The sequence below is a fragment of the Mytilus galloprovincialis genome, chromosome 1, assembly GCF_965363235.1.
Source record: "Mytilus galloprovincialis chromosome 1, xbMytGall1.hap1.1, whole genome shotgun sequence".
NCBI classification, from domain to species: Eukaryota; Metazoa; Mollusca; class Bivalvia; order Mytilida; family Mytilidae; genus Mytilus; species Mytilus galloprovincialis.
Window position 1 is genome coordinate 127,592,641 of NC_134838.1, and position 27,347 is coordinate 127,619,987.

Below are 27,347 nucleotides of genomic sequence, written 5' to 3' on the forward strand. Positions count from 1 at the left end.
AGGTTTCTACAGAACGCCAAGTATCTACTGCTTCACATTCTTCTCAGATAATTGATCCAGGTTTCTACAGAACACTTTATCTACTGCTTTCCATAGTTCTCAGATAACTGATCCAGGTTTCTACAAAACACCTTATCTACTGCTTCCCATAGTGATCAGATAACAGATCCAGATTCCTACAGAACACCTTATATATCTACTGCTTATCATAGTTCTGAGATAACTGATCCAGGTTTCTACAGATTACCTTATCTACTGTTACCTATAGTTCTCAGATAACTGATCCAGGTTTCTACAGAACACCTTATCTACTGCTACCCATAGTTCTCAGATAACTGATCCAGATTTCTACAGAACGACAAGTATCTACTGCTTCACATTCTTCTCAGATAATTGATCCAGGTTTCTACAGAACACCAAGTATCTACTGCGTCCCATAATATTTAGATAACTGATCCAGATTTCTACAGAACACCTTATCTACTGCTACCCATAGTTCTCAGATAACTGATCCAGGTTTCTACAGAACACAAAGTATCTACTGCTTCACATTCTTCTCAGATAATTGATCCAGGTTTCTACAGAACACTTTATCTACTGCTTCCCATAGTTCTCAGATAACTGATCCAGGTTTCTACAGAACACCTTATCTGCTTCCCATAGTGATCAAATAACAGATCCAGATTCCTACAGAACACCTTATATATCTACTAATTATCATAGTTCTGAGATAACTGATCCAGGTTTCTACAGAACACCTTATCTACTGCTACCCATAGTTCTCAGATAACTGATCCAGGTTTCTACAGAACGCCAAGTATCTACTGCTTCACATTCTTCTCAGATAATTGATCCAGGTTTCTACAGAACACTTTATCTACTGCCTCCCATAGTTCTCAGATAACTGATCCAGGTTTCTACAGAACGCCAAGTATCTACTGCTTCACATTCTTCTCAGATAATTGATCCAGGTTTCTACAGAACACTTTATCTACTGCTTCCCATAGTTCTCAGATAACTGATCCAGGTTTCTACAAAACACCTTATCTACTGCTTCCCATAGTGATCAGATAGCAGATCCAGATTCCTACAGAACACCTTATATATCTACTGCTACCTATAGGTCTCAAATAACTAATCCAGGTTTCTACAGAACACTTTATCTACTGCTTTCCATTCTTCTGAGATAACTGATCCAGGTTTCTACAGAACACTTTATCTACTGCTTTCCATTCTTCTGAGATAACTGATCCAGGTTTCTACAGAACACTTTATCTACTGCTACCCATAGTTCTCAGATAACTGATCAAGGTTTCTACAGAACACCTTATCTACTGCTACCTATAGTTCTCAGATAACTGATCCAGGTTTCTACAGAACATTTTATCTACTGCTTTCCATTCTTCTGAGATAACTGATCCAGGTTTCTACAAAACACTTTATCTACTGCTTTCCATAGTTCTTAGATAACTGATCCAGGTTTCTCCAAACACTTTATCTACTGCTTTCCATTCTTCTGAGATAACTTATCCAGGTTTCTACAAAACACTTTATCTACTGCTTTCCATTCTTCTGAGATAACTGATCGAGGTTTCTACAGAACACTTTATCTACTGCTTTCCATAGTTCTTAGATAACTGATCCAGGTTTCTACAAAACACTTTTTCTACTGCTTTCCATTCTTCTGGGATAACTGATCCAGGTTTCTACAAAACACTTTATCTACTGCTTTCCATTCTTCTGAGATAACTGATCCAGGTTTCTACAGAACACTTTATCTACTGCTACCCATAGTTCTCAGATAACTGACCCACGTTTCTACAGAACACCTTATCTACTGCTACCTATAGGTCTCAGATAACTGATCCAGGTTTCTACAGAACATTTTATCTACTGCTTTCCATTTTTCTGAGATAACTGATCCAGGTTTCTACAGAACACTTTATCTACTGCTACCCATAGTTCTCAGATAACTAATCCAGGTTTCTACAGAACACTTTATCTGCTGCCTCCCATAGTTATCAGATAACTGATCCAGGTTTCTACAGAACACCGTATCTGCTGCTACCCATAGTTCTCAGATACTTGATCCAGGTTTCTACAGAACACTTTATCTACGCCTCCCATAGTTCTCATATAACTGATCCAGGTTTCTAAAGAACACCAAGTATGTACTGCTTCTCCTTCTTCTGAGATAACTGATCCAGGTTTCTACAGAACACTTTATCTACTGCTACCCATAGTTCTCAGATAACTGATCCAGGTTTCTACAGAACACCTTATCTACTGCTACCTATAGGTCTCAGATAACTGATCCAGGTTTCTACAGAACATTTTATCTACTGCTTTCCATTCTTTTGAGATAACTGATCCAGGTTTCTACAGAACACCTTATCTACTGCTACCTATAGTTCTCAGATAACTGATCCAGGTTTCTACAGAACACCTTATATATCTACTAATTATCATAGTTCTGAGATAACTGATCCAGGTTTCTACAGAACACTTTATCTACTGCTACCCATAGTTCTCAGATAACTAATCCAGGTTTCTACAGAACACTTTATCTGCTGCCTCCCATAGTTATCAGATAACTGATCCAGGTTTCTACAGAACACCGTATCTGCTGCTACCCATAGTTCTCAGATACTTGATCCAGGTTTCTACAGAACACTTTATCTACGCCTCCCATAGTTCTCATATAACTGATCCAGGTTTCTAAAGAACACCAAGTATGTACTGCTTCTCCTTCTTCTGAGATAACTGATCCAGGTTTCTACAGAACACTTTATCTACTGCTACCCATAGTTCTCAGATAACTGATCCAGGTTTCTACAGAACACCTTATCTACTGCTACCTATAGGTCTCAGATAACTGATCCAGGTTTCTACAGAACATTTTATCTACTGCTTTCCATTCTTTTGAGATAACTGATCCAGGTTTCTACAGAACACCTTATCTACTGCTACCTATAGTTCTCAGATAACTGATCCAGGTTTCTACAGAACACCTTATATATCTACTAATTATCATAGTTCTGAGATAACTGATCCAGGTTTCTACAGAACACCTTATCTACTGCTACCCATAGTTCTCAGATAACTGATCCAGTTTTCTACAGAACACTTTATCTACTGCTACCCATAGTTCTTAGATAACTGATCCAGGTTTCTACAGAACACCTTATCTACTGCTACCCATAGTTCTTAGATAACTGATCCAGGTTTCTACAGAACACCTTATCTACTGCTACCCATAGTTATCATATAACTGATCCAGGTTTCTACAGAACATCTTATCTACTGCTACCCATAGTTATCATATAACTGATCCAGGTACCTACAGAACACTTTATCTACTGCTTTCCATTCTTCTGAGATAACTGATCCAGGTTTCTACAGAACACCTTATCTACTGCTACCTATAGTTCTCAGATAACTGATCCAGGTTTCTACAGAACACCTTATATATCTACTAATTATCATAGTTCTGAGATAACTGATCCAGGTTTCTACAGAACACCTTATCTACTGCTACCTATAGTTCTCAGATAACTGATCCAGGTTTCTACAGAACACCTTATCTACTGCTACCCATAGTTCTCAGATAACTGATCCAGTTTTCTACAGAACACTTTATCTACTGCTACCCATAGTTCTTAGATAACTGATCCGGGTTTCTACATAACACCTTATCTACTGCTACCCATAGTTATCATATAACTGATCCAGGTTTCTACAGAACTCTTTATCTACTGCTACCCATAGTTATCATATAACTGATCCAGGTACCTACAGAACACTTTATCTACTGCTTCTCATAGTGATCAGATAACTGATCCAGGTTTCTATAGATATATATATGACAGTTCGTTTTCCTGTTTGAATGGTTTTACACTTGTCATTTTTTAGGCCCTTTATACCTTGCTGTTCGGTGTGCGGCAAGGATTTGTTTTGATGGCGGTACTTTGACCTATAATGGGTTACTTGTACAATTGTGACTTGAATGAAGAGTTGTTTTATTGGCACTTATACCACATCTTCTTATATCAAATGAGAATAAGTTTCATAGCATTTAGCTGAGGCAAACTATTAAAAGTCCAATTTCCAGATTTAGGCATGTAAGTAAGGGCTTGCTGTGTTCCTGGACTACCAATGTACTGTATCATTATTTTAAGTATGAATTTCACTTGTATTCTTGGTCTGTTGCCTCAGTGTATTTCATGTTTTCATATCCAACATTTTCCAAAACAAATTGGCCTGTAATATCAAGATCCCACCAAAATTCACATTATCGTACTCTGACTCAGGAATCAACCAATCAAAATACTGAATTTGGTCTACTAGCACAACTTTTGTATTCTGCGTACTATGAACTTATAAAGGAGACCCCTGGGCTGTTGGCCACAAACTTGACTCAGTAATTGGAGTACAAAATTTGTTCAAAAACAGAAAAGTTGATTTCTTAGTCTGAGTAGAACAATCCTGCTTAATTAAATTATGACTGGTAGACCAGGATTTTATGTTTCTAGCACAAATTTAGTACTCTCAAGTACAAAGTAAAGTTTAATGACGGGAAACCCTGATTTATCATCTGTGTTTTGTTTTTTGCCATTTGGTTGCTGTCTCATTGATGTATAGCACACTTCTCTTTTTATTCATAGGTATGTCTAAAAAGAAAGTTGTTGTGTGTTTTAATATACTGCTAGACATACTTGATTACCTCCCAGATAAAATCTTTGACTGAGGGTTAATAAGTTCACCTGTCAATATAAATATACAATAATTTATAAATTCTATATTCTTTAAAAGTAAAAACAAAGACATTCAAATTTATTTATCTTTTATTTTCATCATTTCATGTGATAACGATTCAACCTTCGTCAGAAGATCTGAACACAAGTACTACCACATATATATATCATAATATATATAATATTTATATAAGTCGATATCGACCTATCACAGGCAATTCACCCCTCCTGAACCTCAGCACCACACCCTATGAGGTAAAAATGATTATGATTTGGTAAGGATTTGAGTGTAATGTCTCCATATAACATGACAGAATTTGAGGCCCAGGAGGGGTTGTCATAAAAAAAATAATAAACTGATACTGGCAGTGTCACCTGTTGCACCAAATATAATGTCATGATTTTACAGGTAAATGAGGTCACCAGGTGTATTTGTCTTAAATCATCTATTTATTACTGTCCAAAACTTTGCTATTGATGGATTAGGCTTGTAAATCACACATATTTAATTATTTTTAATAACAAATGTAAATGTATTCTGTTTTTTTCATTTTTAAGAAAATTCCTGATTTTTATCATTTAAAATGGAAAAAATGCAAGAAACTATATATCATCCTATGAAAGTCTGTTTTGTAGATTTAAATGCATACCTTCAATTTTTAAATCATTCATTCATTTGAAATTCTGGAAAACAGATGGAAAAATTATCCCTGATTAAAGGGATGTATGTAGTGTGGGTGAACACTAAACACACAGAAAATTTAATTGTAATATTTGTCATTTTCTTCTATTTTGCACGTTGAACAAAAAGCTTGCAATCCAAATGAAGATGTTGTGGTTAAATTCATTCTGGAACTCTATTTACCCAAATTTAGAGTAAAAAAATACTATTTCTTAATTTTCCTCTCATTAATGAATTTTAATAGTTTAAGAATAGTAATATTTGTCATTATTTACTTTAAAAAAAGAGAATTATTCACATGTTTTGCTAACTTCCACTAACAGCACCAAAACACCATTTGCACACACTTATACAAAACCCATGTACACTATCACACCACTCATACATATCCAAACTTATGATAACAATACATTTCAGTACAAATAAATATGTTTAAAGCTTTTGCACCATGGTAACTTATTGTAGCACTAAACATAAGTATGATACTGACCAATGTCATAGCACTTAATTGTATGTAAAAGTTTGACCAATATCTTAGCACTTAATTTATATGTTTGACCAGATCATATAGCACTTAATTTATAAGAAAACTTAGTTAAGTCAACAAAATTGATTTAGGATGCACACTGTGCTTTGAAAATGAATAGCAATTCAGTAATCTGAGTCAAACATTCAACCATTTTTTTATTTTAATTTGTAATATGTGATACAAATACTTTTGTATTGCCTCCCTCCCCCCGAAAATGTCTATAGATCAAATTTTACATCATCATTAAAATATTTGTTAACACAGTAAGGAGTTTACTTTAGCCATAGTTATCTTAAATTTCACTAATTAAAGCTTTTAGAGTTCTAATAATTTTTAGAAATTGAAAGTTCATATAGTGTGCATTTCAAAATATATTTTTCCGAGTTAGTAAGTGAAGGATTTAGAGAAGGATTTCATATATCTACCCTGATGGGGACTAACAATAGTGCCTGAGTTACAAATTATTTCATCTTTGGCTTTCTAACAACATGAACAAAAAAACAAAACAATGCCATGTGGAAATTATGTCATCCTTATAATTAATATTTTCTATCAATTATTTAACTGTTAATTTTGAGTAAACATTTTAAAGTAATGGACTGAATTGTTTTTTGTAAAAATATTTTTTTTTAAATACATTCATTTTAAAAACTTGTCTTCAATATCTGCTAAAGCGAATTTCTGCTCACCAACAAATTTCAATACGATTGCTATATTTGAATAGAAAATTATCTCCCCTTTAATCCTAAAGTGGAATAGGCGTCCACAGCCTTTAATTATAAAATCGAATAAGCCTTCATAGCCTTTAATATATAAGTTCAAAATAAACAAAGACTGAATATACATTTGCTTTTTGAAAAAATATAAAATATATGACAAATTTTCACATGGCATTAAATGAGCTTTGGACAACTTTGGAAATTGTTTTGACCATCATCTACAACAACAGAATATGATATGTACAATGGAAGAACATCAGGCTTTCATGGACTAACCCATCTAAAGATAAAACTTCAAAGTTCTACAAATAATGTACCCTGAGCTCATCTACAGCTTGAGGTATGGAAATAATGCTGAATAATTTCTAATACTAACGCTGTTCTTCTCCATTCAAATGATAGACAATGATATAACAATAAAATGTTACGAGATTTAATCTCATTAATGTAAATGATGGTAAACATTCAACAATCAACAGATATTCAACAATTATTTTACATCATTAACATATTTACAAATTATAATAATTAGCTAATTACAATATCTTACAAAACAAGAAATCTGTACATCAGTAACATAAAAACAATGCTTAACATTTAAATAAACAAGAGTTACTTCCCCTTGTTCAATACAAATAAATACTAAATCACAACTCGGCCCTGAAGAGGATGAAGAATAAGTCCCGTGAGAGAATACCCGTAGTCAGTCGTCCCATCTTCTGATTGATACAAACATTGTTCCTGAGTGATAACTGGCCTTTAGCCGCCATTTACAAATGTTTTGTGTCATGGATGATCAAACACTCACACACAGGCAGCCATACGCACAACCATAAAATACTGTATAAATAATAAATAGCACCATCACATTTCTAGAAGAATTTAAGTCTGAAATAAAAAGGAAAGATTTAGTTTTAGTATTACCTGTATATATTTACAATTGTTCATTACTAAAATGCAGTACTGAATACGGATTATTTAAAATAATGTGTATACTTTATTTCTTTAAATCTTTTTTAAGTGTACAAAATGTGCTTTTCTTTGTTTAAAAGATTTTAATAAATCATTAATAAATCAAACCAAAATCAAAATATACTGGATGTCTGCAATTTGAGCCAATATAGCTGGAAGTGACTGAAATAGCTTAATTGGCTATACAAAAATTATCTCCCTTAGCAGATTTTTTTTAATGAAATTTCAGTTTCTCACTAATTATTTGTAAGTGCAAGCTAAAATTTTGCAGATAAAATATCAAAGAGTATAATATTGCAATATCTTATACATTAATTGTTAAAAATATTCATGAATAAAATAAATTTTATACATAAATATTCAGCCATGTTTCTTCATTATGCCATGTTTCTTCATTGTCCATGTTTCTTCATTATGCCTGTACACTCATGGGACAAAAGTGAGTTCTCACTCAAAAAATGTTGTATCATTTCTAAAATCGATATTTTTCAAAAAATTATTACCAAATAAAAGTACGAGCGATTTTTATAAAATAGATACCAAAAGATGTAGACATGTCTGAAGTTTTATTGTTTATTTGGCAATAATTTTCACGAGTTTCGTTTTCATTATCTGATTGGTTAAACACAAATGCAATTTTTTACAAATTTAATTCGGTTAGAATATGTAGCAAACTTTTCAAGAAATATTTTTCTTTGTGTTAATCTCGTCAAAAATTAAAATGAGCATGAATAATATAATGGCCAAATAAACATTTTTTGGCTGGGAACTCACTTTTGTCTGTAAAGTTTAAAATGATATTTCTAGATTTATAATAGAATGCCTACCTGCTAGGAATTTGAACAAGAGTCTGAATCTGAACTGTCCAATTCTTTCCGCCGTTTACTTTTGTAAACATGATCATGATCTACACTTTGAACTGAACCTAAAGATGCAAAAAATAAATAAATTAGAACTACCACATAAAGTATGTAATAAAATGTCTAACTTGTTGTAAGAAATGGCTTTCAGATGAAATTGTATCATTTTGAATGGCTTTACTATGCCATATATATTTTTTCAATTCATTTGTTCTGTAATAATTTATTCGAAAGTGAATAAGCATGAAAGACAGTGGAACTTTGTTGACAAACACTACTTATCTCCCTTTGATAGTATTGTTTTATTTACCTGGAATAGGAGTATGAACTTCTACTTTAACTGTCGCATGAGCTGTTACCCTGGTAACATGTGTTGATTGAGGTGTTGATGATACAGAGGCTGTTGGTGTAGTCTGAAATTTAAAGAAATTATATTAATAAATTTTAAATATAAAACTAGGAGAATTATAACTTGTACAATTCATTGAAAAAATAGAGCTTTCACTATTTGTTTTCTTTGGATAATGTGGACTGAATATCAATAGAACGAATGCTCATTCATTAAAAGTAAATACCAACAATGTAACTAATCACCAAGTTTGTACTACTGAGCAACACAACAGGTGCCATTAGTCGAGCAGGATCTGCTACCGATTGAGAGAAACATAGATTACCTACATTTTCTGTTCAAACTTATCAGTTTTGAATGTTGTATTGGTATCTTCTGTCTTAATTGTCATGACCTTAAGGGGCCTTGTAATACCTTAAGGGGCCTTGTAATCACTGCCATACTTATACTTACATGCCTACTACTGTTACTACTGCTGTGAGTCATAGGAACTGTTGTTGTTTCTACCACTACTTCAGGTTCAACAATTATCTCATGTGATGAATACTGTGTAGGTTCTTCTGATATTGTGGTCAGAGAAATATCAGATGGTATCCTTGGATACAGTCGCCTGCTAGGTCTACTCTTTCTGGACTTTTTGATTGGTTTAGGTGAAGGTTCTGGAGATGGTGTTGGTATACGATCGCCTTCATCTTTTGGTCGAACCTATAAACAAAAGATTATGTGTGATTAATGTCAAAAATATCAAAGTGAAGAATTGAACTTTTTCCAATAGCGAGAAAAGTTTCTATGATTTTTTTTCTTTTTTTTTCTTATGTTTTCCTGTATATTCTCTACAATTCCAAATGATTTATGACATGTCTATGAAACAACATACATTTTTTTTTATTTAAAGGAACTTTTCTAGATAATTTATTTAAAAGAAAAAAGAATGAAAAAACAAAAATTGCCCATAAATTAGAATATGCAAACAGACCTATCCAAATTATTTTTTGTCTAAGCTTATGTAATCATCACTTACAATTTTAAAAGTCAAAAGATATTTGTGCTTACCTCCCCTTTTGGTCCCAAAATAGACAGCAACACAGGAAGCAGCACCAGTCCATTCAAAAGACCAATTACAACAAGACCAGCCAAAACATTGAAGAAATATCTGAAATAAAAATAATACAGTATGAAAAGTTTTGAATAATTTCATGTTAAACTGAGTAAAGCAAATCCTGTAACAACAGAAATATCAACATCAACAACCAGCTGATATTCTAACATGTACTGCATTGATATGCATATAACGAAGTTATTTCTAAATCCTTCAAATTGAAATTGATTTTAATTACATGGTACATGTTTAGAAAAAAGAGTTTTAAAAATAAAACTAATAAATTTAGTTCAAAGCAGTTTGTTTTACAACAAACTAACATTTTCAAATTCCTTCACATGTGTACACACTGACATAAATACATGACCTACTGCAAGAGAACTGGATCTGATCTTTTATGTCTTTTTCCATTTGATTTTATGTTTCCATTTGCTAAGCCAAGGTCACCAGTATAGAGTAACAGTGTACTAAGGGTTAATGTAGCGAGAACACATCAAATCTACATACAAATGTTTACAATAAACACTGGAGGCATATTCACTCAATGAAAGAGAAATTTATTACCAGCAACTAAATCATATGTTTGACAACCCCAAATTCTTATTAAATAGAAAATTAACCCATATAGTGCCTCTATTCCATCAGAATTTGAAGGCAACATTTTTAAGACATTAAAAAGTGTGTTAAGAGGTAGTTTTGACATTGATAGAGACCATGAAGGTATCTAGTATAAACAGACCACACAGTTTTCTACACAGTACAATATTAAATGCCATCCAAATCGCATCATATCATGGCACATTGCCAAACGCCCTCTATCTGATTGTTGATTAAACTGAATAATTCAACTACAGATTATGAAAATACTTATGATCAGTAGACCACCCTAGTCAATGCACTATTCAATCTAAATCACTGCAAATTACATCGCATAAATATTATCAGCTTTTACATTTTTCTTAATTTGAAGACATCTAGTGGAAACCATTTAAACAATTATGTCTATAAAAAAAAGGGGGGAATGTTGTAGGATATAAATGGCAACGCTTGTTTTCATTATCTAAGTATGACTTTTTTATGAAATAAATTTCTTTACTTATTTTTCTGCACCTGTCAGAATTTTTCGCATTTAATAAACATTATAAATCTTTATGTTGCTGTTTTTTTATTAACATATAGCAGTACTTTTATTCCTTCAGAAAATAGATAAAGAAAAAAAATCTTGCAAGTATTTAAAAACTGCAATTATAGACAGGTTAAACACTTGTGTGACATAATCATGATTTACATAAATAATTCAACTATTTGAACTTTTTATTTTCAGTTAAAAAGCTATTTTGAAAACTAGATGTTTTTTTCTGTGCAAGTTAAAAGCTTGTATATGGGTCAAGCCTGTCTCTGTCTGACAATGGGAGTAGTAGACTAAATGGCTTTTAATGCGACCATTGTAAAACAAGTGTTCTCCATAATTAATGTGAAGGATGAATATCCGGTGTGACCCTTCAGGCCACTGATCACCTGTGGACCGTCACAAAGTGACCACCTTGATTTTATGACCTTGAAGGTGAAAATGTTGAAGAGATAAAATATTAGTACTGTCATACTATGATTATCATATTTATAACGTGAACTTGTTAAAAGACCTTACATACATTCCAATGTCAAAATATATTAATGTAAGGCAAGTATGCCAGAGAAAATACTTCAGTTTCTCAATATATAACATCTATACTAGAAAGTTCACAATCCAAACTTATTAATGGGAATTGCATCAAATTAGATCTATTAGAAAGTTCAAAGAGAAATTGCAATAACAGCATCCATAATTCAAACTTTTCTAATTCTTAAAAAAATATATTCCAAATAATTTCAATTATTGAATTTAGAGAAGTCTGCATTAGCTTAATTTATCTTTTATAATAAGACCTGCTTATATTATAAATCGACATGTACTGGTTAATTTTGATAAAATTAAAAGTTGATCATCTGTACTAAGATCTACTAAACCCGACCCTACGCCAGAAACCTGGTTAATAATTGTAGTCGGCAGTAATTGAGAAAACATTAATTTAATAAAAGTTTAGACCTCCAGGTATAGGCTTATGTTCAGCAGGTAGAAACAGGATAAGCCATCACATACTTTATCATCAAAACCGTACGTGCAACTTCTGCAGATGTTGAATAAACAAATTACTTTTTAGATTTGATGAAGCTACTCCCATCTGTTTAAATGCAATGTAAATTTCTGCTAATTTCATTTCCATTTTAACCTTTCCTAACAATTTTTGTTTGTGTGTGGTCTTATTCAGTCCATATCTTAACATGGTCCAGCTAAAAACATAACTTTTTTTATATCTTCTTGATTTCCCCAATAAAAAATAAACAGTAATATTTGACTAGAAGGTAATATAAAACATTTGGTAGAAGTTTAAGTACACATAAAAATCTCAAAGTACTTACTTCAAAGGAAAAAGAAGGTTTTTTGGACAAAATAGTTTTCTTCATTGCCATCATTAAAAATAATTTTAATATTGAAAATTTATAGAAATTGACCTTGTTTTAAAGGTTCAGTTTAACTGAAAATCCACCTTTTCCAGAAGTTATAAAAAGCGATTCCCCTTTTTAAGCTTACCTTTTTTTATTTAAGGTAACACCACCACCATGAAAATTGAAGATAACTTAATATAGAACTTTTGTGAGAATACTATAGAAATCTGTTGATGAATACAGATGTATGTACATTGTACGTAATTATACTGGATTAATATTCCTCCATTCAACTTTTTTATGATTTTAATTCAATAAAAAATTAACAAGCTGAGTCATGACATATGGAGATAAGGTATTTCATACTATAGTGAAGAAAATATCAGGCGAACACTGAATTTATTATACACCATTCATGAAAGTTAACCAAATCGGGTGTTCCTATCAAATACTAGCGCCACTCAGCTTAGCATACTGACAACATATATTCATTCTTACTGTATTTCAATCAAATCTTAACTTTATTTAATAAAGTGACGAAAAAAGTATAAAATGAAAAGATGTAACATATGGATTAGGAAATTTTTGGCAGAGTTATCAGGTTAAATGGTTTAAAGTTTTATAGCTACAGAATACAGTCTATATGGTTGAGAAAGTTTGTAAAGAGGTTTTGGGTGGTCTATAAGTAATTACCACTGAGCAAAATAGCCAAGGACAAGTTTGATGTTACACGCTTGGCCGATTTTGTCACAATTGTCCCTTTGTCGAGCTATACTTCCTTCACAAATGATTAGTCCAATAGAGAAAATTTTAATTAATCACATAAGCCTTCAAACATCTTAATAAAGCTTGTATGATTTCCTAATATAAGAAACTTTAATACAAGGTGCATTACTTTTTCCTTTTCTCAGAGAGAGGGTTAAAACCGAATTCAAATAATAAGACCATATGAAAGGTGTCTTTGATCCATCAAATTACCTGTGATCATTTAACAAAGGAAAAGGTAAAATTTATCCCATCATCAAAATTTTATTACACAAAATAACCTTCTCAATTGAAATTTATTAGATTCCAATATAAAATGTCACAAAAAATCTGTTAATATGAACATGTAAAAATAAAAACTCTTTTTTAATATTAAGAATTAGGAGACCTCACATGCAGACACTGACAATATTTGTCACATATTATGAATATAAAGTGCAACCTTACATATCCTACATTTATAGAAAAGACAGAAGTGCCTTTTCACCAGAATTGGTTCCCGTGTTCTTGTTTTTCTGTTAATCAAATACTTCCAAAAATGAAAGTAAACTATCTTTGACAGCAGATCATCAAGGAACAAACTTTTATCTTACAATATATTAAAACAGGTAAACAGTTCCAAAATCACAATGCAAATATGAAAAATCTGGTTAAAAAAGACATATGTTTTTTCTTCACAAGATGGCAACCCAATGAAACAAAAACAAAGAAGACATCTAGAGGTCAAAATTTTTAACAATAAACACATGATTTATACAATATGTTAAGCTCAAAGTCATTTTGAGTCTGAAAGTTGAATAAATTAAACAGGAATTACCCAAGATTTTTGCAAATGTTCGGTATTTGTCAGTAATGTTTTTTAAGTTATCAATAAATCATTTTCATCAAAATATTAGACCATTACTCCCCATAAAACTGAAAGAAGTTTTAAAAATAGTCAGAACAGATTTATGTATTAGAATTTGATGTATGATCAATAATTAAGCTAAAATATATTTGACTTTTTATTTTCACTAATGCACTTTGATTTTTAGACAAAATAACAAAATAGATCCAGTTTTCTTAATTCTTTTTCAAGATAGCAAAGACACAATATGAAAACTAACCAATGATTATCTAACAGCCTCAAGCGTAATCCTCCAATTCTTTTGGGGAAATTAATTAACACTAATTAGAAACTGCGTAACCTTCCTGTACTGTGAATAAATTTGATATTTTATGTATCAGTTTCCATGGTTATGAGTAACTTTGTATTTCATTGAGTTCATTAATTCGCAGAAAAGAGACATTTATAGAACACCCAAGTCAGTGAAAGTTTGATGAATGATTTCAAACCGCAAAACACAAATACCATTTATTTCAGGTAAAATATGCTAAAACTTTTCCAACTATGTGATTATATGTTTTGCATACATCTAGAACATTCACATTTTCATCAATTTTTACCATTGAAGCAGCACAAATATCTTTATCCAAGTAAAAATTGTAACACCAACATTTTACATTTGATTCTGCACCACTTAATTTTTCTTTTTGTGTCATTCCATTTTGAACAAGAAGATCACAAGAAACAAACTTTCAAATCTTATTCAAATTATTTCAGCATTTCAATCTGTTTCTTTATGGCTGACCTGTTTGTATATTTGGATGATTCATTCAAATAGTTAAAACAGGGTATTCTTTTCTAAAAACTAAATTAGATAAATGAAAATGAAAACTTACTTTACAATGAATTCAAATTCTGCTCCGACAAGCATAATAATTCCCATGAAAGTAGATATAGCTCCATGTATAACTGGAGCAAGTGTGTGTTCTAAAGACATTCCCATTCGCTTGTCCCGAGATCCAATAGCAGTTAAAAATCCCTGAAAAAACACAAAATATATTATTACAGGTTTGAAAATATTTCATTCAGTACACAAAATTCAATATTTTGATACAAAACCAGATACATGTGTTCTAAAATTCAAAGATTCTCTTCTCATACTTTGATATTTCTCCTTTAATTTGATTTTATGTTTGAAATTATGATTATATATGGAAGTCACATCTAACTATAAAGGTAATTTAAAGTGATGTACAGAGAGTTCAACTTACCACAGAAATATGTACTGTAAACTCCACTCCGATTCCAGCAGCAATGATTAGAATAACAGCAGGAACAGCACTGAGTTTTATATCACATAATCCCATTAATCCAAATAATTCCACAATAATTACTGTCAGGACCACAACCTGTGTACAACCAACAATAACAAATTATTCACATTTTGTCAATTCAACAAATTTGTGATTAAACTTCATTACTTTATTTCAGAATGACCATTTCAATCTTGTCCAAAGCATTTAATTCAGCCCTCCACCCCCCCTCCCCCCCCCCCCCCAAAGCAAAAACTCCTTCCTTAAAACTCCTTTTTTTTTCTAAACATACAATAATTTTCCTCCAAAAACACAATGTTTAAATAAATAAAATAATGTTTCCCTTAAAAAAAAATATTCAACTAAATAAATAAATAAATAACAGAGAATTGTACTTACAATAATACTGGCCAGCCATGGGTTCATGAGAACAACGGTGAGTACGATGAATGTAACCACTAGGATACACAGTATAGCAAGAGAGAGGTACAGACGAAGTTTGATATACTGTTCCCAGAATGTGAAGGGTATTCCATTAGGATAGTTAGGTAATCCACGATCTGTATAAGTATCACATATTTCTCTCATTTCTTTAATTGTCTCCAGAATCGCTTCTGTTGTTGACAAGTTGCTCAAATAAAATGGGATCTGGGCATAAATCAATGGCTGAGCTTTTGGTACTGAAACAATAAAGAATAGAGTGTGAGGTTCTGTTATCTTCATAAAAATCTGTAAAATTTGATAATCTTAAATTTAAAAATCCTCCTTTAACAGTCCACTTTTGTTTATTTATATTCAAATGCAGAATGCTTGTCAAAAATAAACAAAAATTCAACAATAAATTGTTAGTGTATATTCCAACCATTGTTATCAAAAAAGTTTATACAAAAACAGTAACTCACTTTTATGATCATATATATCATAAGAATCATGGACCCACTGGGACGGTATCGGGTGGAAGTCGGCCATGGATGCAGCATATGTCATAGCATCATTAGATACCCAAGCTGTCAGATAATTATAGAATGCTTCAGTGTTGATCACACCATCATCATTCACAAGTTTGTTCTGGAACACCTATAGTCAAAATATATTTGTATTATTAAATAACTCTAACAGATATAAAAAAGAAGATGTGGTATGATTGCCAATGAGATAACTCTTAACAAGAGACCAAATGACACAGAAATTAAAAACTATAGGTTACCTTATAGCCTTCAACAATGAGTCAGTTACATTTTTTCAATATCAACTGTCGAAACTGCTCCACATTTCAAACTTTCTCAATAACTTATACTATTTTAATATGTAATAATACTCAAAAATAAAAGATTTTAAGATTTGTCTTTACTTTAAAGTTTGTATTCTGATAAATATTAAAGTAAACCAAATATAATGTTAAGGTACCTTTGTTTTATCTGTAGGACTATCTAGATCTCCTGTCTGTAACATCAGTTTGTAACCCAGTATAGCTATGTCTGAGGCATTGTAGTACCAACCATCCTCATGTATCCTTCTCTCAGACACCTCTCGCTCAAACACTACCTGAATATCTGGAAACAGATAGATATGTATTGATTGATTGGACTAACATTTTTCAATATTCAACATTTTTGGAAGAATAATAGCTTTCAATTCATAATTTGAATGTAAACAACTGTTAAAACAATTCATCACTTTAAATATATATATTTCACAACAATTCACACTGAAATAAATGATTAACCCAGTGATAATGTGAAGATATACATACCTCTAAGCCAGTCTCTGAACATATCAAGCCAGAAATCAGGCATTGAGTTGTCTTTTTTCTTGATAATATTACCAACTGTTTGGAAAGCTCGATGGTAATCTCTCAGTAGATGTTGGTTGTTTGGATAATCAAAACCATCCTGAAACAAATCATTAACAAGGTTTAAATTGGGAGTAGATTGATATTGTCATTTGACAAGATATCTAAATGTCTTCTTCAAATTAACGTGACAGAAGCACAAATGTTTTGATTCTTTAAGAAGCATAAATACAATGATGAAATAAAAGTAAATGTTAGATATTTTGCAATTTTCAAAGCTTAAATGTTCAAGTTTAAATCTTTCAAAATACTATTCGACAGTATTATACTGTCATTTAAAAAGGAATAAAAACCATACTAACCTTTGTTACCATATAAACATTGTAGAAACCAAAGTATTTAGACTGTGCTTTTAGAAATTTGTATTCATTTGTATCTTTTGGTACAACATCTGTAAGGTCCAGTCCATCCTTAACTTGTGCTGTTCCATAAATTCCAATGAATAAAAGTACCAAGAATCCAACAATTGTGAAAACCTTAAAAAAAGGAATTTCTATACATTTTTTGTCCCATATCTTTTAAAAATAACTATAAAAGTCTGCAGACAGTTGTCATAAAAAAGTATTAAAACTTTTACGTTTTGAAAAAAGCCTGGATATTTCAAAGGACTGCTTTTATACATCCAATTAAAAACTATCTATGGATAATCACAAGTTCATTTAGCAGACATAAACATAAATTAAAAGATAAAATCATGCATCAATGAATTTCACAATGAAAGTTTAATGTAAACATTTTCTAGGGTCTTCATGTTTTTACAGATTTATGTTTCTTCATAAGAAAATGTTATACCTGCACATTTGGAGTATAGATTTACAAAAAAGCACAATACCAGCACATTTAGATTTACAAAGCTACATGTTGCAAGTGGATTGGATTTCGAAGAAAATCTAATTGCCGAGAAACAATCAAGGAAAAACTTTATATTTATACACAAAGTACTGCTTTTTGTGGTTCATGAAGTTCCTATAATAGATTAGAAACGAAGGAATATTTTCTCACTCTCCATATTCATAAATTTATACAGTTTTTTGTAAGTTGCCAGTATTACACTCTAACTTAGACTGCCTGACTTTTTAACACTTACCTTGACCCATTTCTTCTGTAAAAAAGGAATATAATGTTGTTTTGCCAGTGAGGTAAAGGTTGCTGTCAGACATTTCTTCTGAGCCATGGCAAATGTTTGATGGCACGAGATCCCCTCTTCTGGAGTAAGACATTGTCTAGATGATGAACTTGTAGTATCTATAATTATATTATATATTCATGGTTAAGATTGAAATTAACCAGAACACCTCTACATGTTTACATGTAATAACTATTGTAATTATGTATATTTCATTTATTTATATTAAAAGTGCAAATCGAAATAGTGTACTTCTATGTGAAATATTAAAATAACCATAATTATAAATTGTTAATAAAACAATGGTGGTATAAATGAATCATTTCTTCTGTCATGTTAATTATATCTTGTTTGTAAGGTGCACTTTTATAACCTGACAAGTTCCAGCTGACAGTTGTACTATTAAACATTACTAGACTACACAAGTAAAGATCTCACATTTACAGGTATGCATTGATTACTAGTAAGACTGGTACGTTATAATAAGAAGACCGACAGTAAAAAGGCCAACATTTAAACATACCTGTAAAAAGTTGTCCTCTTGGTACAAAGACCCCTTCATTAGGGTACATATTGATTACTAGTTAGACAGATATTTTATAATATGGAGACCAAGGATGACAGTAAATAGGCCAAAATTTAAACATACCTGTAGCTAGCTGTCCTCTTGGTACAAAGACCCCTTCATTAGGGGCTAGACTCGTGACTGTATGTACACCATCAGGAGCAGTCTGGGTAACGGTGTTGTGAAGTGCTGATGAAGCATAACTAGGAGGAGGACTAGGACTGTACTGGGGTGGACTATAACTTGGTGGTGGACTCTGGTCCCGGGACTGGAAGTCATGCTGGGGTTGTAACTGCATCACAAGGTTTCTAGTGTCAGCAAAACTAAAATAAAAGTTTGAATTCAACAATTTGCATTTCATTTAAGTTTTTGATTAATTAATCAAAGTGAAATGTAACTGATGTTGTTTGATGAACCACAACAAAATTACTTAAACATTTTAGCATATTTTTCTTCTTTGTGTTACATTTGCAATACTGTTACATCATTTTAAATCGGTGTTAAAATTTAAGAATGATTTTAGGATGGTTAAATCAGTGAAAATCTTTTGGTCTCCTGGCTTTTTTTCCTGTACACACAGATTATAAATACTAAACTGACCTTTGAAAGCAACAGAAGATGTCTATTCTTTTGTCATCTTTTCTTTGGAGATCCATACTACATATAGCAGGGTAGACTAGAACTATTGAGGCTAAATTAAACAGGATCAAAATAGCTGCCTGAAATACAAATATTATTATAGGAAAATATTAATTTAATTTTTTTTTATAAGATAATATAAAAGTGATGGAAATCCTCATTATGTTTTGTTGGTTAAAAGAACATCAGAGCAGATTAACATACAGACATGTAAATGGCTAGGTATCTATATATTGTTCATTAATAAATCCAATGTTTTGGTGGGTTTAAAAATTATCCAGACACTGAAATAGAGTAGGAGTGATGGAATAAAATCAAATCAACTTCAAATACTTTGTTATCAGAAGTCTAATTTTTTTTATCTGTTTTAATCACTAAAACTAAGAAAGTATTTTCAATCACACATTTCTTGATAAAAAGATAAAGATTCTATAATTCAATGATATATTTCACCTACCTGTAAAGAGAATGCCCTCAAGGCAGGAATCGGTATGATAGCTGCTGTAAAGAAAGCCAGCATATTGTTGACGGAGGTCAATAAAATTGTCACACCAGTTCTTTTTAAACATTCCCCTGTTTGCTCCTACAAATAGAAATAGTTAAATGAAGCAAACTACATACTGAAACAAACCAATTCAAAGTAAAAATAATATTTCTTAAAATGCATTGTAAGGATACCTTTGAAATGAATTTTAAAGAACCACAATAAAGAATCAATAAGATAAACACTTGGTGTTAACACTCAACCACTAGTAATCACACATATCTCATACTTACACTTATAACACTCAACCATTCAACCACTAGTAATCACGCTACACATATCTCATACTTACACTTATAACACTCAACCATTCAACCACTAGTAATCACACATATCTCATACTTACACTTATAACACTCAACCATTCAACCACTAGTAATCACGCTACACATATCTCATACTTACACTTATAACACTCAACCATTCAACCACTAGTAATCACACATATCTCATACTTACACTTATAACACTCAACCATTCAACCACTAGTAATCACACATATCTCATACTTACACTTATAACACTCAACCATTCAACCACTAGTAATCACACATATCTCATACTTACACTTATAACACTCAACCATTCAACCACTAGTAATCACACATATCTCATACTTACACTTATAACACTCAACCATTCAACCACTAGTAATCACGCTACACATATCTCATACTTACACTTATAACACTCAACCATTCAACCACTAGTAATCACACATATCTCATACTTACACTTATAACACTCAACCATTCAACCACTAGTAATCACGCTACACATATCTCATACTTACACTTATAACACTCAACCATTCAACCACTAGTAATCACACATATCTCATACTTACACTTATAACACTCAACCATTCAACCACTAGTAATCACGCTACACATATCTCATACTTACACTTATAACACTCAACCATTCAACCACTAGTAATCACACATATCTCATACTTACACTTAATGGAATATTTTTCTTTTCTGAGTTTTCAGAATATGTATGAGCAATGAGGAACATATCATCCACTCCTAATCCTAAAGCTAGAAATGGTATGATCTGTGTAGTGGCTGCATTGAATGGTATCCCTAGAACACAGCAGATGCCAAGCCCAGCCGCTACAGATAAAGCAATCAACAGTACCCCTGCAATCCCTATACCACTCTGTGATTGTACAGCATTGTTCCACTTCAACAATGATACACATGCATATATAATCTGTAATATAAAACATGTTGCTGGTCAGGATATGATTAATATGTTTATAGGAAACAGACACCATACATGTCTAACAGAAATTTTAACATCCATACAGAATACATGTTTTCTTTCAATGTGTTAGGCCAAAAAAAAATATATGTCTGTTTAAGGTTACATCATCAAAATAAATAGGGTAGGTAGGTCGATATTTCAATTTTATTATTTTTTTCCATTTTAATTTTTGCGCCATGATTTTGAGTTGTGAGGTCTGTCTGGCCATGGTCCGAGTTGTCTATGGGCCGAGTTTACTCATATTTTTGATGATTGGATTATTTCCCTTTATTATTGATTGGAAAAAAATGGCAGCAAAATGTTTATTTCATCACACGAATCGCGAATTTCCTTAAAACAGCTATCATATTCATGATTATGTACATTAGGATGTATCAGGGAACACTATCTTTACTTTTAACACAAGTTCAGTTTATTTTTCACTTTACGACGGAAATTAAATGGCTCAGGGTCGGCGCTTAAAATAGGGTTGGTCGGGTAACCATAAACAGACATATATTTTTTTTTGGCCTTATGAAAAGTAATGTCGATAAAATGGAATGAAACTCTGGAAAAATATTACTCTCATGGAACCAATATTTACACGTTCCTCTGATAAAATCAGAAATGATTGACTTATACTGTTTATGAATACATTTCCTATTTGATATGATTTATTGATTAGTATTTATGCATTTTCCTGTGTATATGACTAGCTTACCATAAGTATGTAACCAAATGCCACTCTGACCACACTAATACCAGAAACTTACCATAAGTATGTAACCAAATGCCACTCAAACTACACTAATACCAGAAACTTACCATAAGTATGTAACCAAATGCCACTCTGACCACACTAATACCAGAAACTTACCATAAGTATGTAACCAAATGCCACTCAAACTACACTAATACCAGAAACTTACCATAAGTATGTAACCAAATGCCACTCTGACAACACTTATGCCAGAAAACTCTGTCATCATGTCAAGTAATGAGGTAGTAGCAAAGGCATGCACAGAATCAGAAGTGTTCTGGGCACCGGTCATTCCAGATACAACCTAAAACAAAACAAATTATACAATGTTAAGTTTTATTTTAAATTTTGGTGGAACAGCATATGTGAAAAATTATAGTACTAAAAGTCATCTACAACATATAAACTCATTGAAAATCTCATTGTATACACACAAATACAAATCAACATTTCCCATAAAGGAAGTAATGAAAGAGGAGGAATTTGAGAAACCTAATGACAAATACATAAAGTATAGTTTTGTCTTCATTCAAAATTATTACAGAAGACCAAAACTTTATCAATCCTTTAAAAAAATATCAACATACATTTTTTTCAAATTATAATTTTATTATTTAGTGGTAAACATGGCTGATTCAAGGAGTGGTACATACTTCAATGAACTTTCTTTGCCAAGTTTCCAAGACCTGCTTGGCTTTATCTTGGCTCCATTCAATGCTGTGTACTTTGTAGTCGTCCTGCCAGAACTCGTACAGAGATTTCTCTGCCATCAACTGCACAACTGACTGCATTGCTTCAGCTCTGTGACATAAATAAAATTGACAATGGAAATGGGGGATATGTCAAAGAGACAACAACCCAACCAAAGAGCAGATAACAGACAAAGGCCATATAAAGTACATATTGAAATTTGACTAAGACAACAGAGCACATTGCCTCAGCACTGCAACACAGCATAAAGTACATATTAAAATATTTATAGTTTCTCATCCAAAGAAATTATCATCAGTCAGAAGACCACTAAGTCAACATGCTTTGGTCTCATATTTTGACCTACTTTGAATTACCATGTGTATGAGATTTATTTTTTAAGTAATAAATCCATGACGGATGTATAAATGGATTATAAAACTGAATACTTTTATTTTGTGTTCATCTTTTTTATCTTTTACTCACATATAATATATGTAATACTTTCTATTCCAGTAGGATTTCTTTCAATTCATAATACTGATGAATAGTATTTTGATAAAAAGTAATAAACTGAGAGTGGGTCAATGCAAAATAATTCAGGGTATACTATAGAATGAATTTGTATAGAGAGTTGGCAAGAGTCGATTGTACTGATTACCCAATAGAGAAAACTCATCCTTTATAAAAACTGTCACCTATACAATGTGACTCGCTACAGACCATCAACCTACTGACAAACATAATCACTTAAATCATTTTCAACTTTCTGACCCGATATATAAATTTATTTTAAAAAAATTTCTTTTCAACCAAAAAATTGCACAGTGAAATATTTACATATATTTTCAGTGTAAGGGCAAAGAGACCATCAATCTAGATTGTTGATGTAAACAATGCACACTAAAATGAAACAGATATTTTCATTACATGGGTTTTCTTTTTAAAACACTTACAATTTTTGGCAAGGATATTCACTGTTTTTGTAACAACAAGTTACATTTTTTTGCCAAAATCTATAAAACTGTTGACCTCATTTATCTATCTTGACCTACCTGACAATATGGCCAGTTTTATTTTTCTTTGCCCCTCCAACTATTAAATCTTCATGCCATTGCATTAAATTTTCAGCAAATCCATTGCATCCATTTGTTAATTCAGCTCCAATGTCTGGGATCTAAAATAACATTCTTTACATTTCAATCATACCATATTTCAGTTTTATCATTAAATTGTACCACTAGGATAATTTTATTTGAGAAAAAATACATTAAGAGACCACATGAGGATTTTGTTTTGGTGATATGTTAAGCCATTTCTTTTCCATTTTTCATGGTATGACATTAAAATTAAACTTACTAAATGCACTATCAATTACCTTAGTTCATTCAAGAAACTTAGCGTGACTTGCAATTTGAAAAATATTAAAAATTATAGTTCTATTTAAAAAGTTGATATTGAGCTTATTAAAATTGACACCAAAATAAAAATCTTTTTATAAGATTATGAATTTGTCTTTCATAAAATGAGAGCTTTTCATCTAAGATTTGTTCTTTCTTTGTTCACATATCCATTGTATAGTAATTTTGATGAGTAAATTTTTTGGGTGTATGTTTCGTGATTTAACTAGGAGATAAAACATAGTGGTAGGTTTGACCATCTTAATTACACCCAGGGTAACATAATACCAGAGTCAATAACTTCTAAACATTCCAACCTTATACAATTGTTCACCCTTTAAAAAACATGGTGGGTGTTGAATGTACATAAAAAAGTCACAATGATCATCTATAAACCAAGGGTCGGTTCAATGTTCAAAGACTTTAACCATAAAAACGTGGAAATTAAAGCCCTATTGTAAAGTAGTCTCGATAACTTTGTCTAATTAACTGGAGATCCTTTACAAAGCACAAGTCCTTATTAAAGACAGAATTCAAAATTGTCTAAAATATGTTTTTGATAAATGTTTTCCTTTGCACTGCCTGTTCATCATATTACAAAGTCAAATGTCTGGTATACCTGTTCTATTCAATTCTAAATATGTCACAAGGTCATAGAGGTCATTAACTACCATCGCTTACTTTATAGTCAGTAATACTAACAAATACACATGAATGGAAATCCTCTTAGAGAATTCACTGCATAAACAAACTCTTCCATGTCAGTATATGTCTTGGTAAATCTAGTGTGAGGGTGGTATATATCTACATATGTCATGTTTGAATACATGCATTTTGTCAGACCTATTTGTGCTTGAAGGGACACAGAACATTCCTCCAGTGTAATATTTGATGAATATATTCTTAAGTATAAGTGGTTGTTCTACAATAACTGACCTTGATCAATCTTAACTGATAACTGTGAACTAGATGTGAAATAATTTGCCTTTTTTCCAATTAACTAAATAAAAAGTGTATTTACCAAGCCAGAGTGTTTGTTGGGTGCTGAATCTGGGCACTGGGTTTCTGTTGGATCTAAACATGGTCTCTCCTGGTATCCTGTGGTAATACCAGCCTGTAATAAATATTAAACCTTTTTGTTAAATCTGAAACAAAACTATTCCACTAATAACCAGTGTTTGAGGTGGATTGTATTTTAAATATCCCAAAGGGTTACTGATAAAAAAATATTGCAAATAAGATGAACTACAGATTATCTCTAACTGAAGAACTGTTGAAGATTAAACTTTTTTTGTTCATAATTTTATCTTATCTATTCTGTCATTTTTTTTTACCTTGCAGAATGTTGATTAGGGCATGCATGTAGCTTGTACTACTATTAAATGAAATCTTTGAAGTACATATGTATGAAAAAGGTGACATTAAGGTGACCACAAATTACAGTATGCAATTCTATGTGTGTGGTTGATTGATAAGTTTTCACAAGCGATTTGTCATAGCTTCCACATTATGTAACAAACTGACTTTAAATGTTGGTAATTTGTTACCCCACAGTAACATAGTATAAAAACATATCAATAATAAAATTTATTAATAAAATGCACGAATTGAGACTCTTTATTCAGATCAAACATATTAAAGAGGTAAATGACAGCATGAACGAAGATATAAGGATGTCAATATCTAATTAGCATAATATATATTAAAGTTTGTACTTGTTGTTACCTCTTTCATTATTTCCTTCATCAATTCCACCTTTGGAATCCTTTCTGCATAATTGTTCTCTATGTATTCTATAAGACTCTGAGGGTCTAAACTCTTCCATTTTAGAGGCGGAATAGGTCTGAAAAAAATATCAAGAGAAATGTATTAACTTGTAGTGTAAACTCTTCCATTTTAGAGGTGGAATAGGTCGAAAAAAAAATATCAAGGGATATCTATTAACAATCATCCATTTTAGAGGTGGAATTCCGAATAGATCTGAAAAAATTATCAAAAGAAATCTATTAACAATTAGTGTATAAAGAGTCTAAACTCTTCCATTTTAGAGGTGGAATAGGTCGAAAAAAAATATCAAGGGAAATCTATTAACAATCATCCATTTTAGAGGTGGATTTCGAATAGGTCTGAAAAAATTATCAAGAGAAATCTATTAACAATTAGTGCATAAAACCAACTTCATATGTTTTCTCCCAAATAACTGCAAAATAATCTGCAAGTAAGCTGTGTATTTGGCAAGTTTTGAAACTGGGAATTTAAATGCTATAAACAAAATTTCCTCAAATGATTTCTGGTAGAATACATCATGTAATATTTAAGCACTGCAAAAATGAGAAAATTGAATAATTTCAGCAGCAAGCCAAAATTAACACAAGTGTTTTCCTAAAAATGATTATTTGGAGTTAAGTGGTTAACTGCCATACTTAAATCATATTTTCTTGTTTCAGGGAATTTAAATATATATTACAAATCTTTACAGAAAAAGAAACTGTATTTTCTACAGTTATGATAACATACTCAGTTACCATTCAGAATTTCTTTTGCGAAATATATTGATGAAGAATGAATGATGTCTTTTGATTTTTGCCTTTTTGACTCATATATTCCTTTCTCAATTTGAGATTTTCTCACATTTATTCAAATGACAGTGCTATATCTTTCCAATACTTTTTTTTCCTTAATTAAAATTATGTCCAAAAAACTTAGCACATTGATCATTAAATCTACTGATAATGGGAAGTAGAATTTTTTTGATGAAATGCATCTCTCAAATTTTCCTGATCACCAAATGTTTGAATCTGATACATGATGATGTCACAATAGATTTCCTATTATGATTGAGCTATAATATTCCGTTTACATCATAATAGTAGTATATAACATCTGAAATAATATTTTTGTTAAATCCCTTTTGGATATTTTAGTAATCAGATAAGATATAAATTTATTTATTCAAGTTTGAAATAAAAAAAAAAAATGATTTAAATACAGATATAAGCCCTCCCATGGATTTAAATTTATGGAAAGATTTAGATTAAGTGAAATGCAATGTAAATATTAAAGTTTGCAATTATAAAAATAATGAAGTCCTTGGGTGAATCTTTGGTAGGGTAAGAAAGGCAAATTTTACAAGAGACAGAAATTCTAACAGATTAATGGCTAAAT

At 31.4% G+C, this 27,347-nt stretch overlaps 1 protein-coding gene across 1 annotated transcript in view; it reads right to left on the bottom strand.

The window, feature by feature from the left end:
• Positions 1–4,826: 4,826 nt before the first annotated feature.
• The window catches only part of LOC143058483 (protein patched homolog 1-like), a 35,843-nt gene continuing 13,322 nt past the window's right edge, over positions 4,827–27,347 (bottom strand). Inside the window, exons 6-27 of the mRNA XM_076231969.1 lie at positions 25,908–26,025; positions 25,204–25,296; positions 23,838–23,959; positions 22,746–22,893; positions 22,262–22,396; positions 21,042–21,299; positions 19,995–20,120; positions 19,499–19,617; positions 18,983–19,221; positions 18,295–18,452; positions 17,510–17,683; positions 17,109–17,247; positions 16,763–16,908; positions 16,258–16,432; positions 15,755–16,035; positions 15,314–15,451; positions 14,939–15,081; positions 9,919–10,018; positions 9,319–9,570; positions 8,827–8,929; positions 8,484–8,581; positions 4,827–7,572 (exon numbers count right to left, since the gene is read on the bottom strand). Of these exons, the coding sequence (XP_076088084.1) occupies positions 8,487–8,581; positions 8,827–8,929; positions 9,319–9,570; positions 9,919–10,018; positions 14,939–15,081; positions 15,314–15,451; positions 15,755–16,035; positions 16,258–16,432; positions 16,763–16,908; positions 17,109–17,247; positions 17,510–17,683; positions 18,295–18,452; positions 18,983–19,221; positions 19,499–19,617; positions 19,995–20,120; positions 21,042–21,299; positions 22,262–22,396; positions 22,746–22,893; positions 23,838–23,959; positions 25,204–25,296; positions 25,908–26,025 (3,262 nt within the window). The 3' untranslated portion in view covers positions 4,827–7,572; positions 8,484–8,486. The remainder of the gene's footprint in view (positions 7,573–8,483; positions 8,582–8,826; positions 8,930–9,318; positions 9,571–9,918; positions 10,019–14,938; positions 15,082–15,313; positions 15,452–15,754; positions 16,036–16,257; positions 16,433–16,762; positions 16,909–17,108; positions 17,248–17,509; positions 17,684–18,294; positions 18,453–18,982; positions 19,222–19,498; positions 19,618–19,994; positions 20,121–21,041; positions 21,300–22,261; positions 22,397–22,745; positions 22,894–23,837; positions 23,960–25,203; positions 25,297–25,907; positions 26,026–27,347) is intronic.